The 20,229-nt window shown below is 42.6% G+C and overlaps 1 protein-coding gene across 3 annotated transcripts; it reads left to right on the top strand.

Moving 5' to 3' along the window:
- The first annotated feature begins 2,071 nt into the window (after positions 1-2,071).
- On the top strand, positions 2,072-19,916 carry LOC115176046 (heterogeneous nuclear ribonucleoprotein R-like). Of its 3 annotated transcripts, none has more exons than XM_029735792.1 (11): positions 2,072-2,135; positions 3,013-3,181; positions 3,303-3,421; positions 3,576-3,683; positions 16,101-16,214; positions 16,419-16,595; positions 17,493-17,628; positions 17,734-17,939; positions 18,053-18,202; positions 18,294-18,415; positions 18,512-19,916. In XM_029735792.1, the coding sequence occupies exons 2-11, from the start codon at positions 3,016-3,018 to the stop codon at positions 19,119-19,121; spliced, it is 1,908 nt and encodes a 635-aa protein (XP_029591652.1). In that variant the 5' UTR covers positions 2,072-2,135; positions 3,013-3,015; the 3' UTR covers positions 19,122-19,916. The 3 variants fall into 3 exon arrangements, with proteins under 3 accessions (XP_029591652.1, XP_029591653.1, XP_029591651.1); XM_029735793.1 differs by having other exon boundaries at positions 2,077-2,139; XM_029735791.1 differs by having other exon boundaries at positions 2,079-2,242.
- Positions 19,917-20,229: the final 313 nt, after the last annotated feature.

Genomic DNA, 20,229 nt, shown 5'->3' on the forward strand with positions numbered 1-20,229 from the left:
TGGCCCAGCGTCGTCCGGGTGATGGAAGGGTTTGGCCGGCAGGGATGTTCTTGTTCCATTGCGCACTAGAGACTCATGTGGAGGGCCAGGCGCAGTGCACGCTGACACGGTCGCCAGGTGCACAGTGTTTCCTCCGACACATTGGTGCAGCTGGCTTCCGGGTAAAGTGGGCATTGTGTCTCGACCTTCGCCTCTCCCGAGTCCGTATGGGAGTTGCAGCGATGAGACAACACTGTAACTACAAATTGGGGAGAAAAAAGGGTAAAAGTAACAAAAATATATATATAAATACAAAAATAAAATAAATAAAACGAGCTCCGACTGGGAAATACGTTTTGAACGGTCATCCAACTCGGAATTGTAAGTCTGGAACTTGGGCCTCTTTCTAGAGCTACAACCTGAAGATCCCTGATGTCATCATGATTTGACCTTGTTTTTTCAGAGTTCCCAGTTGTTTTGAAAGCACCATAAATCCAGAGAATGCCAGACTTTGAAAATTTGCCCACAAAGGACCGTTGCGCCACCTTCCTGATCAAGTGAACACAGCACAACAAGGTGAGTCCAAAAATATATTGTATGCTGCTGCATAAATGATGTAATATGCCAGGGAGATATGTATACTGTAGCTAAGAAAGTAATACTAAGTGTATGTTGTGTAGTAAGCTGTTAGTAGCCCATGTGCCTTACCCTAATAATTTAGTCTATTTTCCCCACTGTTCTGTTCTGACGGATTGCCTATCTGCTTGTCGTCCCAGTATTCCATAGTTTGTACATCTCACTTGTCAGTTGAAACCACATTTGTTTAAGCAAGTCAGCCATATCAGCTATGTTTTTTTAAAAGGCAGGAAATTAAGGTGAATTAACTGTTTTGCTGCCAGATAAGGCTCTGCTGATAGCTAGGTGTAGCTGTTGGGACCCCCCCCCCAAAAAAATGTTTGTCCCACCAAGATTTACATGCTAAAATCGCCACTGGTGTTATGTATAACACGAACGTCTAGCAACTCAAAGTTTGTGAGTTTGAATCTTATCACAATTTTTGCATTTTAGCTAGTTAGCAACTTTACAACTGCTTATTACATTTTAGCTACTTTGCAACTACTTGCATGTTAGCGAACCCTCCCCCTAACCTTAAAACCCTTTAACATAACTCCTAACTTAACCCTAACCTTAACCCCTAACCCTTAGCTAATGTTAGCCAGCTAGCTAATGACGGCCTACCCCGGCCAAACCTGGATGACGCTGGGCCAGTTGTGCACCGCCCTATGGGAGTCCCAATCACGGTCGGATGTGATACAGCCTGGATATCCTACGTGTCGCATATTTGTAACATTTGTAACATTTTGCAAAGTCGTAACGTATTGTACATTTTGCAAATTGTAACATATTGTATGTTTTTCAAATTCGTAACATATCATACGAAATGGGTGATGGACATCCACAAATGAATACATACCATACGAAATGTAACATATACTAAATGGAGTGTCTGATTTATATACAGAATAATATGAAATGCTCGTAGGCAGTTGTTGTAAGAGGTTGTATGTGAGTCACACTCAAAGCATTTAATAAAGCACCAAAGTTGTTTTCTGATTGGGAGTTTTTTGTGATTACTTTAAATACCACTGTAGAATGTTAATCTTGAAATCAGGCACATTTGTTATGACAGATTAGTATTTGATTTCAGGTATGCAATATTTTGAAAGCATGAGCTGCACACATTTAGCTGTGACAGGCAGGCAGCCCAATCTCAAATCCGAACCAGTTCTAACAATGATAACAAAAATCCCATCTCTTCCACATATCTGATTTCCATCGCCAAGACCTCATACCAAAAAATGCACAGAATTTTTCACATTCCGTTCAGTACGTTTATACTGTAATTCAATCATAGCATTGTGCAGTATCGAAATCCAAATATGTGCTTATTTTGAATGTATAGCTACAGTCATTGATTTACAATACCTAGACGTTCTGTCTGGAAATATGGGACTTTTATTGGTGGAAAGTCATGTCAATCTGCGATTAACCACTTCGATTGGTTAAGATTGTGAGGCCCTACGTAGTTAGGTGGGGGCGTACTCCTTCGTCGCCGAGTGGTGTGCGAGCGACTGGGCCGTCTCGAAAACTGTCTCGTGGGTAGACTCAAACATATTATTGATATTGACCATAGTGCATATCTATTTTGGTTAATTGTTGAAAAATACATTTAACGATACTGTTATATTCCTAGAAAAGATAGGTAAGCGTTTGCTAATTATTCATTTTTCACCTCTTTTGGCGGGTGGTTTGTTTGAATGCTGAAAGGTGTCCAGCATGCTAACAAGGCCTTAGCTAGCCCTGTTAGCTATTTTCCTGGCAAAGCGTATGAACCTTAACGTTATTTTCATTTTCGTATTTCTAACGCTAAACGTTTATTTTGCTGGGTGTAAATGTTCCAAATTGTGAATTTAGTCGAATTCGTCTAACAATGTAGCTAACTAAATCTAGTTATGTACTGTAGCTAGCTGCTGTAATTGAGCTTGCTGTTATTGGAAGGGGGCGGGACGGTGTTTAACCAAGAAATACACACCACCAACTAAGCTTGCTTCAACAAAAACATGTTTGCTAGCTAGCATAGTCATTGTTTTTGTTTGTGTTTACTGTCTGTTGGAGTTCACTAACTAGCTAGCTCCCGATATAACCTTACCGTTCACTTGTCCCCAGGTATTTCATTTTTCAGACATCGTGGTTGTCTGCATTAAAATGAATGGTTCAGATTTTCTAGTGTAGTTATAGTATTTTAGCCAATCTGAACTAGGTAGTTGATCTATTTACAATACTTGCAGAGGTTTAGCTAGATTACATGAAGTTACTATTGCAGTAGGAAAAAATGTGCACAATGTATGTACCATACAAGTTGTTAGTCTTGATCTGTAAAGGGCATCTGAAACAAATTATATGTTCTAATGTGGAACATTCTTACTGAAATCTTGTTTTTGTCTTATCTTGTCTTTTCCCCTTTCTCTCAAGAGAATGGCTGCTGCCGCTGAGGTGAACGGTACTTCTGCCCTTGTGAGGGAGGAAGAGGAGCCTATGGAAGTCACTGCCGAAGGCGAGCACACAGAGAACTACCAGACACTCATCGACGCTGGACTGCCTCAGAAAGTGGCTGAGAGTCTCGACAACGTATTCTCAACGGGTGGGTCATACAATGGCTGAGTCTAATCCGTTTTCCAAAGAAGCATGATGATATTGCATGAGGTTCCATGAAGTGGAGAAAGGCCCGGTTGTAATGTTAGGGATCTGTCTTGTACCCTCAGGCTTGGTGGCGTATGCTGACCTGGATGAGAGGGCCATTGATGCTCTGCGGGAGTTCAATGAAGAGGGAGCGCTGTCTGTACTGTTGCAGTTCAAAGAAAGTGACCTGTCCCATGTGCAGGTGAGTTACAGGGGGAGAGGAATGAAAGAGAATGAATACAAGTCAGTTTGGATGATGCCGCATTAGTCTAAGAAGTTTACATGGAGGGGTCTACATTTTCCTCTGCTCATAACACCAATACATGAATCATCTGTCCCGTGGTTTGCTTTCCCAGAACAAAAGTGCTTTCCTTTGTGGAGTCATGAAGACGTACAGACAGAGGGAAAAGCAGGGAAGTAAAGTACAAGAATCCACCAAGGGTCCCGATGAGTCCAAGATCAAGGTAAAATGCAGCTGTTAGAAGGTCGTTTCATTTGCTTAAATATAACCGTGTGTGTGTAACCTGTGCGCACAAAGTTCTCCGTCACTGTGACGTATTTCCGTCATTTGTTTAGATCAGTGTAGACCAGCTCCCCAGAGACTTTTATTGCAGGTTTGGCGATGACATAGCCTAATAGACCAACGGAAGCGTGTCTGTTTTGTGCTAAATAAATTCCCAATTGTATTATCAAAAAAAAATCTCAGTTACGCTGTATGCGCTGACTGGACATGCATGATTGTTGCTGACACTGATGTTCAGATAAAGGGAATTCAATTGTTTATAATGGGCAGCGGTGTGTAGCCTAGTGTACTTTTACATTTTAGTAGTTTAGCAGATGCTATTATCCAGAGCGACTTACAGTAGTGAGTGCATACATTTTATTTTTTTACTGGTCCCCTGTGGGAACTGAACCCACAACCCTGGCGTTGGAAGCACCATGCTTTACCACATGGGGCCACTGTAGCTGCTGGCAAAGTCATTCAAAGCCTATACTTATTGCTCAGGATATAACTTTCCAGGGCTGGGTTTCCCAAAAGCGTTGTAGCACTAACATGTTCATTCCATTGAAACTAAATGGACGAAAGATGATCTTACTGCTACGATGCTTTTGTGAAACCCTGCCCTGTGTGACTATTTTTGCCATGTAATGTTAAAACAAAATCGGACAACCCCATAGTAGAATAGTTTACCTAGTCGGCTTGTAGTTTTCTATTGGAGATAAATATGCTTGTCAATGCACAACAATTTTTAATGGCTCTGCCATTTACTGGTTGCTGAAATTCTAATACCTAATTTCAGTTTGACAAAACAAAGTATAGTGTACATTTTACATTTTAGTCATTTAGCAGACGCTCTTATCCAGAGCGACTTACAGTAGTGAATGCATCCATTTCATCCATTTTTTTTGTTGTTGTACTGGCCCCCTGTGGGAATCGAACCCACAACCCTGGCGTTTCACACACCATGCTGGCGTTGCAAACACCATGCTCTACCAACTGAGCCACAGGGAATCGTTTTACCATCTAAACCGCAGTGAAATATACTTTACATAACCAAAAATATAGTATTTTCAGCTGTTTGAAGCTGGTGTACAAAAGTGAGAGACAAAAATGAAACTTAAAGGAAAAATCCACCTAAAATCACTCATACCTTTAATTAACAATGTTAAATAACACTGCGGAAACAATATTTTTTTGTAAACAAATGTTTCATTTTGGTGTTATAGTAAGGTTGGTAGCAACATGAAAAACTGTTGTGGAGATTTGTGGCAGCTCAAATCGACAACAAAATCAGCAATGCTCGCTGGCTGGCTGGCTAGCTAGGTAGCAAGCAAGTGTAGCTACTCACAATACCAAAGACAATATCAGCATGTAAAGTAGCTAGTTACCTGTGAAATCGTCTAAACAAACTAGACTATCAATTTAGGAGTCTACAATCTCCCCATGTTCAACCTAGACAGATGTGCCTCACAGTGAAGTCTGACATTTACAACAGCACATACACTATATATACAAAAGTATTTGGACACCCCTTCAAATTAGTGGATTCCGCAATTTCAGCCACACCCGTTGCTGACAGGTGTATAAAATCGAGCACACAGCCATGCAATCTCCATACTACACCGGCTCCGACGCTCGTCGGATGTGGCAGGGCTTGCAAACTATTATAGACTACAAAGGGAAGCACCGCCGCGAGCTGCCCAGTGACACGAGCCTACCAGACAAGCTAAATCACTTCTATGCTCGCTTCGAGGCAAGCAACACTAAGGCATGCATGAGAGCATCAGCTGTTCCGGACGACTGTGTGATCACGCTCTCCGTAGCCGACGTGAGTAAGACCTTTAAACAGGTCAACATTCACAAGGCTGCGGGGCCAGACGGATTACCAGGACGTGTGCTCCGGGTATGTGCTGACCAACTGGCAGGTGTCTTCACTGACATTTTCAACATGTCCCTGACCGAGTGAAATATCAACACGTTTCAAGCAGACCACCATAGTCCCTGTACCCAAGAACACGAAGGCAACCTGCCTAAATGACTACAGACCCGTAGCACTCACGTCCGTAGCCATGAAGTGCTTTGAAAGGCTGGTAATGGCTCACAACACCATTATCCCAGAAACCCTAGACCCACTCCAATTTGCATACCGCCCAAACAGATCCACAGATGATGCAATCTCTATTGCGCTCCACACTGCCCTTTCCCACCTGGACAAAAGGAACACCTATGTGAGAACACTATTCATTGACTACAGCTCAGCGTTCAACACCATAGTACCCTCAAAGCTCATCCCTAAGCTAAGGAACCTGGGACTAAACACCTCCCTCTGCAACTGGATCCTGGACTTCCTGATGGGCAGCCCTCAGGTAGTGAGGGTAGGTAGCAACACATCTGCCACGCTGATCCTCAACACTGGAGCTCCCCAGGGGTGCGTGCTTTGTCCCCTCCTGTACTCCCTGTTCACCCACGACTGCATGGCCAGGCATGACTCCAACACCATCATTAAGTTTGCAGACGACACAACAGTGGTAGGCCTGATGACAACGACGAGACAGCCTATAGGGGGGAGGTCAGAGACCTGGCCGGGTGGTGCCAAAATAACAACCTATCCCTCAACATAACCAAGACTAAGGAGATGATTGTGGACTACAGGAAAAGGAGCACCGAGCACGTCCCCATTCTCATCGACGGGGCTGTAGTGGAGCAGGTTGAGAGCTTCAAATTCCTTGGTGTCCACATGAACAACAAACTAGAATGGTCCAAACACACCAAGACAGTCGTGAAGAGGGTACGACAAAGCCTATTCCCCCTCAGGAAACGAAAAAGATTTGGCATGGGTCCTGAGATCCTCAAAATGTTCTACAGCTGCAACATCGAGAGCATCTTGACCGGTTGCATCACTGCCTGGTACGGCAATTGCTCAGCCTCCGACCGCAAGGCACTTCAGAGGGTAGTGCGTACGGCCCAGTACATCACTGGGGCAAAGCTGCCTGCCATCCAGGACCTCTACACCAGGCGGTGTCGGAGGAAGGCCTCGAAGACCCCAGCCACCCTAGTCATAGACTGTTCTCTCTACTACTGCATGGCAAGCGGTATTGGAGTGCCAAGTCTAGGACAAAAAGGCTTCTCAACAGTTTTTACCCCCAAGCCATAAGACTCCTGAACAGGTAATCAAATGGTTACCCGGATTATTTGCTTTGTTTGCCCCCAACCCCTCTTTTATGCTGCTGCTACTCTCTGTTTTTCTTATATGCATAGTCACTGTAACTATACATTCATGTACATTCTACCTCAATTTGCCCGACCAACCAGTGCTCCTGCACATTGGCTACCCGGGCTATCTAAATTGTGTCCCAGCACCCGCCAACCCCTCTTTTTACGCTACTGCTACTCTCTGTTCATCATATATGCATTGTCACTTTAACCATACTTACATGTTCATACTACCTCAATAAGCCTGACTAACCGTTGTCTGTATATAGCCTTGCTACTCTTATTTTCAGTGGTCTTTTTATTGTTTTATTTCTTTACTTACCTACACACACACACCTTTTTTTCACACTATTGGTTAGAGCCTGTAAGTAAGCATTTCTGGTGCACGTGACAAGTAAACTTTGATTTTATTAGACAAACATTGGCAGTCGAATGGCCTTACTGAAGAGCTCAGTGACTTTCAACGTGGCACTGTCATAGGATGCCACCTTTCCAACAAGTCAGTTTGTCAAATTTCTGCCCTGCTAGAGCTGCCCCGGTCAACTGTAAGTGCTGTTATTGTGAAGTGGAAATGTCTAGGAGCAACAACGGCTCAGCCGCGAAGTGGTAGACCACACAAGCTCACAGAACAGGACCGCCGAGTGCCGAAGCACGTAAATTTTTTTTTTATAATTGTCTGCCCTCGAAACACTCAATACCGAGTTCCAAATTGCGCCTGGAAGCAACGTCAGCACATTAACTGTTTATATGGAGCTTCATAAAATGGGTTTCCATGGCCAAGCAGCCGCACGCAAGCCTAACATCACCATGTGCAATGGCAAGCGTCGGCTGCAGTGGTGTAAAGTTCACCACCATTGGATGTTCTAGACGATTCTGTGCTTCCAACTTTGTGGCAACAATTTGGGGAAAGCCGTTTCCTGTTTCAACATGACAATGCCCCCAAACACAAAGCGAGGTCCATACAGAAATGGTTTGGCGAGATCATTGTGGAAGAACTTGACTGTCCTGCACAAAGCTCTGACCTCAACCCCATCGAAAACCTTTGGGATGAATTGGAACTCCGGCTGCGAGCCAGACTAATCGCCCAACATCCGTGCCCGACCTTACTAATGCTCTTGTGGCTGAATGGAAGCAAGTCCCTGCAACAATGTTCCAATGGAACGCCTTCCCAGAACAGTGAAGTCTGTTATAGCAGCAAAGGGTGGTGGGCAACTCCATATTAATACCCATGATTTTGGAATGAGATGTTCGGCGAGCAGGAGTGAATGGGAGTCTGTTGGGCGCTAGCTCAAAAATGCAACATTAGCATGAATTTCTTTAACAAGAACTACAACATTACAAATATTTTCAGAGATGTGAGAAAAACTTGCTGTAATATCGTATAGCTTTGGAATTGTGACCTTACGTGCTTTTGAGGAAAATGGGCGCGTTTCTCGGCATATACACTGTCTTTGAGAAGGGATTGCGTGAAGATTAGCTTAGCAACCGCGTGACGCACCATGACAATGTGGACGTGAATGGTTGACAGTCTGCTGTGTGGGGTGTTATACGTTTCTTAATTTGTTGGATTCCTATCTCTTTTCTATAATATTTCTGCCAACAGCACCATGCAATGCACCATGGACTAAATGTGCTAGACCCTCCGTTAAATTACACATTTCTCGAAGTAGTAATATTTCAAAAAATACGATCAATGGCTCATTCGAGAGACATCCTTCCGAGGTTATGACTTTGGCCAGTATTGAAATCTGACATGTATGATAGATGTTTTCACAATCTAAAAGTTGTATTCCTATTAACTTCCAGTGTAGTGAGAGCGACTTTATTGCAGTGCTACGCCATACTGGACGGATTTCTGCCTGCTTGAACGCCAATAACTCAAACATGAAAACATTAAATAAACCAGGGAATTGATGGAACATCACTGAGATGCACAAAAACAATAAACATTGAAAATGGGTGAACTTTTCCTTTTTACTTTGTAATAGAAACCAACATTTTTATTTGAGTAATAATAATTTTAAGCCCTCCTGGCCAGTGACAATGTTGCTGCTTTTAAAGCTAATTTCCTGCAATTCTACATATATTGCCAGTTTTTTTTTTATTTGAGACAACTGTCAGATTCAACAGAAGGTCTCTTTGTTTCTTGGGACCTAGAACAAGCATCTCTGTTTTGTCCGAGTTTAAAAGTAGAACATTTGCCGCCATCCACTTCCTTATGTCTGAAACACAGGCTTCCAGGGAGGGCAGTTTTGGGGCTTCACCATGTTTCATCGAAATGTACAGCTGTGTGTCATCCGCATAGCAGTGAAAGTTAACATTATGTTTCCGAATGACATCACCAAGAGGTAAAATATATAGTGAAAACAATAGTGGTCCTACAACAGAGCCTTGAGGAACACCGAAATTTACAGTTGATTTGTCAGAGAACAAACCATCCAGAGACAAACTGATATCTTTCCGACAGATAATATCTAAACCAGGCCAGAAGTTGTCCGTGTAGACCAATTTGGGTTTCCAATCTCTCCAAAAGAATGTGGTGATCGACGGTATCAAAAGCAGCACTAAGGTCTAGGAGCACGAGGACAGATACAGAGCCTCGGTGTGACACCATTAAAAGGTAATTTACCACCTTCACAAGTGCAGTCTCGGTGCTATGATGGAGTCTAAAACCAGACTGAAGCGTTTTGTATACATTGTTTGTCTTTAGGAAGGCAGTGAGTTGCTGCGCAACAACTTTTTACATTTTTTTGAGAGGAATGGGAGATTTGTTATAGGCTGATTTCGTTTTTTTATATTTTCAGGGTTAAGGTTTGGCTTTTTCAAGAGAGGCTTTATTACTGCCACTCTTAGTGAGTTTGGTACACATCCGGTGGATAGAGAGCCGTTTATTATGTTCAACATAGGAGGCCAAGCGCAGGAAGCAGCTCTTTCAGTAGTTTAGTTGGAATAGGGTCTAGTATGTAGCTTGAAGGTTGAGGCAATGATTATTTTCATCAGTTCACCCATCAGTCAACTGAAGTAAATTCATTAGGCCTAATTTATGGATTTCACTTGACTGGCCAGAGCCATGGGTGGGCCTGGGAGGGCATTGGCTCACACACTGGGGAGCCAGGCCCAGCCAATACGAATACATTTTTCTGCACAAAAGGACTTTATTACAGATAGAAATACTCCTCAGTTTCATCAGCTGTCCGAGTGGCTGGTCTGACATTCCCGCGGGTGAAGAAGCCAGACGTGGAGGTCCTGGGCTGTCGTGGTTACACGTAGGCTGGTGTGGTGTCATATTATCTAAAACAATGCTGGGAGGTGGCTTATGGTAGAGAAAGGAACATAAAAGTACCTGGCAACAGCTCTGGTGGACAATCCTGCAGTCAGCATGCCAATTGCACGCTCCCTCAACTTGAGATATCATGTAGCATTGTGTTGTAACACAACTACACATTTTAGAGGGGCCTTTTATTGTCCCCAGCACAAGGTGCACCTGTGTAATGATCATGCTTCTTGATATGCCACACCTGTTAGGCGGATGGATTATCTTGACAAAGGAGAAGTGGGATGGAAGCAAATTTGTGCACAAAATGTGAGAAATAAGCTTTTTGTGCATATGGAACATTTATTTCATCTCTTATTTCAGCTCATGAAACATGGGACCAAGACTTTTTATGTTGTTTTATATTTTTGTTCAGTGTGTGTGTGTGTGTGTATATATATATATATATATATATATATATATATATCTGATGTGTGGAGACATTTCACTGCAGCTAATGTAGAAGGAAAAGCTGTGTACATTTGCAAATACTGTGCCAAATCATATGTGAAGAATGAAAAAAGATGCAGAATCATCTGACTAAGTGCATAAAGTTCCCACAGCGCTCACAACAAGCAACCTCAGACAAAAGTCTCTCTACTTCTATTCGAGGTGACAATGATGAATCACACACCTTGTCGATAGCAACAGCTTATGGTCCTCCGGGAATCAGACGTTTTTTTGACTCAATGGAGGAAGGTAGCCAGAGAAATGTTGAGGAATGTCTTGCACGAGCTGTGTATGCAACTGGTTCAACTCTGCTCACAGGCAATATGTATTGGAAGAGATATCTGAATGTTCTTTGCCCAGCATACACCCCTCCAAACGAACATGCTTTATCTACTAATTTGCTGGATGCGGAGTTCAACAGAGTTCAAGTGAAGGTCAAGCAAATCATAGAGAAAGCAGACTGTATTGCAATCATCTCTGACGGGTGGTTGAATGTTCGTGGGCAAGGAATAATTAACTTCATCTCCACCCCTCATCCAGTATTCTACAAGAGTACAGACACAAGGGACAACACACACCGTTCTCTACATTTGCAGATGAGCTGAAGGCAGTCATCAATGACCTTGGACCACAGAAGGTATTTGTACTGGTGACAGACAATGCTGCGAACATGAAGGCTGCTTGGTCTAAAGTGGAGTCCTACCCTCACATCACACCCATTGGCTGTGCTGCTCATGCATTGAATCTGCTCCTCAAGGACATCATGGCACTGATACCATGGATACATTCTACAAGGGAGCCAAGGAAAGGGTTAGGTATGTGAAGGGTCATCATGTTCTTGCAGCAATCTACCTCACCATGCAAAGTGAGAAGAATAAGAGCACCACATTGAAGCTACCCAGCAACACCCATTGGGGTGGTGTCATGTTTGACAGTCTCCTGGAGGGGAAAGAGTCTCCAAGAAATGGCCCTATCACAGTCTGCCGATATGGACAGCCCCATCAAGAGGATCCTCCTGGATTTTGTATTTTGGGAGAGGGTGGTAAGCAGCCTGAAACTCCTGAAACATATAGCAGTAGCCATTTCATGGATTGAGGGAGACAATGCCATCCTGTCTGATGTTTAGTCTGCTTGCAGATGTAAGAGAAGAAATCTGTACTGCCCTGCCCACTTGCTCCAAGCAGAGGGAACTGCAGTTCTGAAATGCATCAAAAAGCGTGAAGACTTCTGCCTGAAGCCCATACATGCCGCAGCGTACATGTTGGACCCCAAGTATGCTGGCAAGATCATCCTGTCTGGTGAGATCAACAAGGCCTATGGTGTCATCACTACCGTTGGCGGCCATCCGGGTAAATTTGAGGCTTTTTGAGCTTGACAACGAGATATCCTCAACAAGGTTGGAAAGTGACCGTGAAGATGAGGCCTCAGTCTGATGTTCAAGAGGTGGACATTGAGGAGGTCCAGAGAGAAGACATGGAAGCCTGAGAGGAAGACAACCAAAACTATATTTTTACAGATGTATGTTGAAAATGTTTTTGGCTGATGCAATGGATCATATACCCTTTTGTTCAGTGAAATCATCCCATGTGAAGAGTGGACTCATTTAATTCAAGTTCAATTTGTAACTAAAAATGTTATTTTTATTGGAAGGATTTCATCATTTGAAATTGTCTACTTATAATGTTAAAGGTTTCTGTCTCCATATGATATGGTAAATGTATCCAATGTAATTTATTTATATTTTTTTAAATGGTATTTAAAAAAAAATTTTTTTTATGGCATTAATATTATTTCCCATATATTCCCACGGAAAGTTTCCACCTCTGAGTATTCCCCAAAATGTGCAACCCTATCCACAATCCATAGGTACGGCTGTACAGTGAGATAAGTATGCCCCCAATGCAATTCTAAGGTATAATACATCCAGTGTGATTTTAACAGAATTTTGTTAATTTAACAAATTAACTTTTTGTTTTTAACATTCCAACCTCGTTTAGCATGATCTATTCAATTGTGGCATAATTCTACTATTTGTATTTATTTGCATCACTGTCAATGACATACTTCTATTTTGAATGCTAACCGCAAAGTCCACTATTGTGGGTAATCCTTATTGTGGCAAGGTTCACAGATGTCTGATCACCATTAATAAAATTAGAACTGTCTTATAAATTAGGGTTATTTTAGATCATGACACTTAGCTATATAGTTAGTTACTGAAATGGATTATATCGTTTTGCTATGTTTTTTGGGAAGGACATTGTTTGCATCCTTGAGCGAGCTAGCTTTATGTATGACCAGCACTGTAGGTGCGTGAGACAACTTTACCAGCATCATAGCATATGCATCGATAAATCATTGACATGAAGTGCAAGTGATAGTGTTGTGTAACTACATAATAATTTAACGTGTTCATACATTTTGTGACATGCAGTCATATTCAGGTCTTGATTGGTCAACAAGCTTATTTGACCGGTCAACAAGCTTATTTGACCGGTCAAATAGTATTATTTGACCGGTCAAATAGTATTATTTGACACTCAAAGACCCAAACGGCGTTCCATAGTATGAGAAATCCTGGTTGAGAATGAAACGATTGAACAATGAAACAGCACAGCAAGTAAGTGAAAGAAATAGGTTTTGATTATGTTTTACTGGTAATGGGGACATATGTAAATGCCAACAAAATAACTTTTTGGTCAGTGTGTGAGTAACCTTTATTTAACTAGGCAAGTCAGTTAAACAATTTTTATTTACAACTATTTAACTGTACTAGAATGCTTAAAAGGCTGCTAAAATTTAAAGTATTGGTATGGGTTATTTTGGCAAGGAATATATTGGTATCGGCCAAAAATATCATTGCAGCCTGCAGATAATTTATTTTTCAAAATCAGGATATTTTCTATCTATCTCCTCTAAATCAAATTGGCTATGCATGGCCTGTCTGCAACGGTCTAGGAAACATTGCATCAACTTGGTCCGTTCTGAAGCTCGTGCTAGCAAACTAGGAACGTTGTGTAAAATAGTCGGCCCTCAGTTTCCAGCGCCAGTGAGCTCTGGACAGACACAGCTGTAGGCTATTTGCGCAAGGGATAAGAAGTAATCAGGTAGGTCTATTTTTGACATTTCCACGGGATCAGAGCATTACTTTTTTTTACGCTGAGTGGTTATCGAAAAGTTTAGGAACTATTGTCATTCTCATTGGATGTAAAAACAGCTGTTTTCAGGTGAAGATAATTACTTTGAGAAGCTACACAGTGGTGGTGAGTTAAGACAATCAGAAATACTTTCAGATCTGCACATTTATAGCCCTACATTTGCGAGCAGGCCAGGTAGCCTGCATAATCAGGTGCGTGTCCTTACTCAACATTGGCAGTAGCGTCACAAATAAAATGCATTAAATTGACAACTTGTAAATGGAATGGAATAAACTTATTCCTCACAAGTGTAGCCTAGGTTGTGCGCCGCAAACGACTTGTCCACACCGACAATGAGAACTGTACAAGACTGTAATAATATATTGAATGCATGAACATAAATGACCGTAACCAAACAAATGTTGTAGATTAGAAATTAATTAACGGTAAATGTACCATTTTTGTGATGCTGGTGTGCAGTCCCCGCAATGGATTAGTCCACTGAGACAGTGAATCAGACCAGCGTCTCCTGTGCCATAATTTATTTATTTGCGACTGCTCGACTAAAATAATCTTAGTCGCCCAACAGCCTGTCGACTAAATGGAGTCAGCCCTACCAACTATCAATCACTTAAGTCATGTGTTTTCAGGTAGAGCTACCTCGCGATGCAACTACTTCATCCCTCTCGATCATGCATTTTCTCTTCTCGGTCTCCGGACAAGTAAGCGTGCAATGGATTATGGTCATTGTAGTTAGTTTAGCACAGACAAGTGGTAATTATGTTGAATATTGACCTGTTGGAAACTCCCTACTACATATCACAGTTAGGGCTACATCTGATGTATCTCTAGAAAAACTGCGGTGGGAAAATGTGCATTGAGCAAAATAAATGGAATTCAAATAAGTGAACTGACATCAGTCAATTAGTTAAATGGAAAATATCTCTCAGCACTATTGACCACGTGACCAAATATCAACATTTTTAAAGGAGATGTTTAATTCTTGAGCCACTGTCTAAATCCTACTCTTAACTTTTATTTTTGGTTTAGTTGGAGATGTGAATCAGGGCTCGACATTAAGGCTTGTCCGGGGCAAGGAAATGTGTAAATGGTTGGACAACCTGTGTGTGTGTGTGTGTGTGTGTGTGTGTGTGTGTGTGTGTGTGTGTGTGTAATTTTTCATTCAGAATGGACAAGTAAAAAACTATTACTCCGATCAGAATTGGATTGGGCAGTGCATGGTTGACATTGTGAGTAAATTACGTATAGGTTATAGGAATATCTCAAATATGTTGTATTTACACAAAGCAAGAGAAGTGTAGGTAGAGCTAAGAGTATTACAAAAGCAGTGCAAACTTTTTTTTTTTTTTTTTTTTTCTCTCTCGAATGTCAGATGATCTGGGCCAATAGCTAAAGTACATTTTATAGCAGACACTCCAGTGTCTTGTTATAAAAGCCCAAATTGTATATATTTTTTTCTCCATTTGGTATTAGGCCTTGGCCTATTAAGCCACTTTCAGTTTAGCGCAGTAGGAGAAATTTTGCATGCATTATCTCAAAGTTTTAAGTTGTTTTTGGAGAGCGTGTGAGAACACAATAGCAAGATGTACAAATCTAATGAGAAATTTGAACAAACCTTAGTTGACCATCATTATAAGACAGAAATTATGCATGCGTGGCTGGGGGGGAAAAATCCTTCCTTGCTGTTGTGACTCAAACGACCAAAAGCCTAATCCTACTATCTGAAATATCCATAAAGCATTAAGACACATTTAAAGTTTTGAAGAGTATTTTCCAAAAGTGTCTAAAGTTGCAGCACAATAGCTATTGAGGACTTCCCAAATGCTATACAGGCCTAAATAGTGTCATTGATATGTGACTTATAAAGTATGCTTACATGTCCTCTGTTAAACCTACCCTTTTGAAATGGCTTCGATAGCAACAATTAATATATTTAGGTAGGACAGCGCTCAATCTTTCTCACCCTGGCACATTGGTAGTAGTCGGTGACAAATATCAAAGCTAAGCAGGGCTGGGCTCGGTTAAAACCCTGGATGGGAGACCAGATGGGATGGCTGTAAGAGACTAATTCTCCCATAGGCGGTGCTGCCCAACCTTCTGATTTTGGGTATAACTTTGAAGATTTGATGACAAGGTTTGTCTTATGTTGAAAATTGGAAACCACTGTGGTTGAAATTTCGCCCTCAAACGTTGCTATCCTGCTCATGTTGTGTATTGGTTATGCTGACGTCTACATGTTCCCCAGGCTCTGTTGGAGCGGACAGGATACACCTTGGACGTCACCACAGGACAGAGGAAATATGGAGGGCCCCCACCAGAGGAAGTGTTCCAGGGAGCACAGCCTGGGATTGGAACTGAGGTAAAGTTGCCTGACATGAACCATTATAACATTGTGGCAAAGCCTATGACTGATAAAGAGATACGTTTGTAAGACTTTGGCCCCAAGAATGGCAACAGACTTTTATAGCAACACTACAGCCGTCTTCCCCTGCTGAAGTATCATGAGCTGATCTGATTACATTGTGGAACCCTCACTGATCTAGGCTCTGTTTTCTGCCTTCAGGTGTTTGTGGGAAAGATCCCCAGAGATCTGTATGAAGACGAGCTGGTGCCACTGTTTGAGAAGGCAGGCCCAATCTGGGACCTGAGGCTAATGATGGACCCCCTATCGGGTCAGAACCGGGGATACGCCTTCATCACCTTCTGCGGCAAGGATGCAGCAGCTGAGGCGGTGAAACTTGTAAGTCCCTGCAGTCAGTCAAGTCTTACTTCACCTTCTAAGAACCAAGCGGCTTGTTTCCCAGACACAGATGAAGCCTAGTCCTTGACTAAAAATCACTTTCAATAGAGAATCTCCATTGAGTGTGCTTTTTTTAGTCTAGGGCAGTGGTTACCAACCTTTTCTTAGTCCATATCACTTTCTGAGTCAAAATGTAATCCAAGATCTAACTCTCAGATTTTTTTTTATGACTTAGAGAACGTAACCCTATGCAATATTAACCAATTAAACAGTTCTTCCGCAATGATACTTGTGCAGTAGGCTATAGGCCCAATACATTATCACTGCATATTGACTATGCTTGAATTGCCCTGCCAATGTTTTTCTCAGATCATTTTATAATTATATTTGAAAAAATAACATGATCACACTGCTAATAGATCTTTTTTTTTTTTTTTTTTTACTAGACTGATGGCCTGCATCAGTCTGGGGGGGGGGGCAGTGGTGAGGTTGCCTCTCACCTGACTCGCGTCCCTCTGCTCTCCCTCCCTCTGCTGAGAAAAGGGGACAGTCTTTCAGCTGATGGCAAAACTCAAGTCACACTGCATTATTTCTGTCTCATGCACCAATTCATGTTATTACTCCGATGATGAGTGTAATATTCCTCTATTAAAAATGACAAGCTGCTAATAATAACGGAGCACTTTGCTATACTCATTAATTGCAGCTGCAGAGCTGGTTGTAGCGTGAGTGGAAGTAGGGAGAATGCACATTTTATGGCTTATAAAAGTTTTGAACAAAGTGTTGACAGCTTAAGAGCTGTCATTTTTATTGTGAGGAACTGCAGTTCCTCAAGGACAAAACGGAATTTAAAAAATGACAGCTCTTAAGCCAACTTTCCTCGATTCTTGTTTTCAGTGTGATAACTATGAAATCCGGTCTGGGAAATACCTTGGAGTTTGCATATCTGTAGCAAACAACCGCCTGTTTGTTGGATCAATCCCAAAGAACAAGACCAGAGAGAGCATATTGGAGGACTTTGGCAAAGTCACAGGTCAGTGACAGTGCAGACACCCCAATTTGGTTTACATTTGTTTTATGTTGTGTGGGTTGTCATTGGTCAGACATCAGTCATGTGACACCAGTCTCCTTCCTCCAGAGGGGCTTCAGGAAGTGATCCTCTACCACCAGCCGGACGACAAGAAGAAGAACCGTGGCTTCTGTTTCCTGGAGTACGAGGACCACAAATCTGCAGCCCAGGCCCGCCGCCGCCTGATGAGCGGCAAGGTGAAGGTGTGGGGGAACCCGGTCACTGTGGAGTGGGCTGACCCGGTCGCTGAGCCCGATCCAGATGTCATGGCGAAGGTAAGTCATGTCTTGTTCACTCGCTCTCCCACACTCACTCTCTCATTTTACAATGACCTCTCTGCATAAACTGAGATTAATATGGAGTTGAACTGTAATGTTTGTGTGATCAGGTAAAAGTCCTGTTTGTCAGGAAGCTAGCCACCCCGGTCACAGAGGAGCTACTGGAGAAGACCTTCTCTGCGTTTGGAAAGCTGGAGCGGGTGAAGAAGCTCAAAGACTACGCCTTTGTTCACTTTGAGGACAGGGACGCAGCTGTGAAGGTGGGTTACCCATCGTCCTTATTTTCTCAGTAAAAAAAAAAAGAAATGTTTTATCTTCGTATGTGTGATACAAATGTTCTGCTTTCCTCAGGCAATGGCAGAAATGAATGGGAAGGAGCTGGGGGGAGAGGAGATTGAGATAGTCCTGGCCAAGCCCCCTGACAAGAAAAGGAAAGAGCGGCAGGCTCAGCGCCAGACCACCAGAAACCCAGGGTGAGGTCACAGAGAGACTGTGCCTGACTAATATCTGAGTAGATCTCCTGTCATGGGATTACGTTGAACCTTATGTGTTATTCTTGTATTCTGCAGATATGATGACTATTACTACTACCCACCGCCACGCATGCCTCCACCAGGTAGGGGCAGGGGCCGTGGTGGCAGAGGGGGCGGTGGCTATGCCGCCTACCCCCCAGACTACTACAGCTACGAGGACTACTACGATGACTACTACGGCTACGACTATCACGACTACCGCGGGGGTTACGAGGACCCGTACTACGGTTACGACGATGTGTACAGCATGAGGGGCCGTGGCAGCCGCCCCAGTAGGGGAGGCCCACCCAGGACCCGCGGAGCACAACCCACACGGGGCCGAGGGGGCTATGCCCAGAGGGGGCCACCCATCGGTGGGCCCAGGGGTGGCAGAGGAGGGGGTCGAGGAGGACCATTCCAGCCACAGAGGGGCCGAGGTACCCGAGGAGCGAGGGGGAACCGCGGGGGCAATGTGGGCGGGAAGAGGAAGGCGGATGTCTTCAACCAGCCTGACTCCAAGCGCCGGCAGATCAACCAGCAGAACTGGGGGTCCCAGCCCATCGCCCAGCAGCCCCTGCAGCAAGGGGCCGACTATTCCGGTAACTATGGTTACAGTAATGACACCCTGGAGTTTTCACAGGATTCTTATGGGCAGCAGTGGAAGTAGACGCATCAAAAAAGGTATTTGGCAAAATAAAAACAAAAAGTACAGGGGGAGAAAACATAAGGAGATTGGCGCAATGTTTTTGATTGACTTTTTATTCTTCAACCCTCACGGAGGAAAAAAAACAAATTTCACTGAGAGAAAAAAATGGACAGACACCCCCAGAATTGGCACATGATTGGCTGGAATTGCATTTTGGCCTGAAGATGTGAATGTAACCGTTTTGCTGAATCATTTCTTACTCTTACGGTTACATGGGACAAATGTCTTAAAACACACATCACTTTTACCTTCCAACATTTTGTTTGTTTATTTTAAAGCCAACAATGAGCATTTTAAATGTGGACATTCATTTTCAAAAGTCTGAGGACATTAAAATCATGATCTTGCCTTGCAGGAAAGTTTGTGTCCAAGCCCCTCCATCCCCTACCTGTATTCCACTTATTTCTGGTTTCTATTAGTGGCATAGTGACTTGCTTGTAAATAATTGCTTATGGCTAGAGCTTCATATTCATTTTTTGCCGTGATGGAGAAAAGAATCCACAGGAAGTAGAAAAATTGAAAGTTTTGTAATGTTAAGTGTATGTCAAGCATTTCTAGAGGTAGATCAATTGTGTTTTTTAAAACTGATATTATTATATAACTTCCTATGTTTTCTTTACACTTGCCCGTTAGTTTGGTTTGGCTTACCTTAAAAGCCATTGCAGTTTGTTCTGATGTTTGTATTTATAACTTTTACGTTTGTTCCGTTTCAATAAAACTCAGTTGAGCATTATTCAATTGTCAGATACCTTCAAATTCAATGGTGTCATTCAGTATTTGAGTCTACTCCTAAACCTACCTCAAATTTCACATTTGGAACGAGATTTTGTCGGCTTTTTGCTCAAAGAATAAATAAAGATTCCAAATGAAGTTGTCAAATACCGAAAGACTGGATGACAGAGCACAAATGATGTTTGAATGACTGAATAAAAAAAGGATTATAACCCTTTATTTTCCAGGATATGCCACCCTCTTATGATCTGGTAAAAAATTCAAAGGTATACAAATAAAAAAATTAACACAATAGTTGTACATTTTGTACAACGATGCAGAAATTTCTACCTCGCAA

Source organism: Salmo trutta, chromosome 36 (genome assembly GCF_901001165.1).
Source record: "Salmo trutta chromosome 36, fSalTru1.1, whole genome shotgun sequence".
NCBI lineage: Eukaryota > Metazoa > Chordata > Actinopteri > Salmoniformes > Salmonidae > Salmo > Salmo trutta.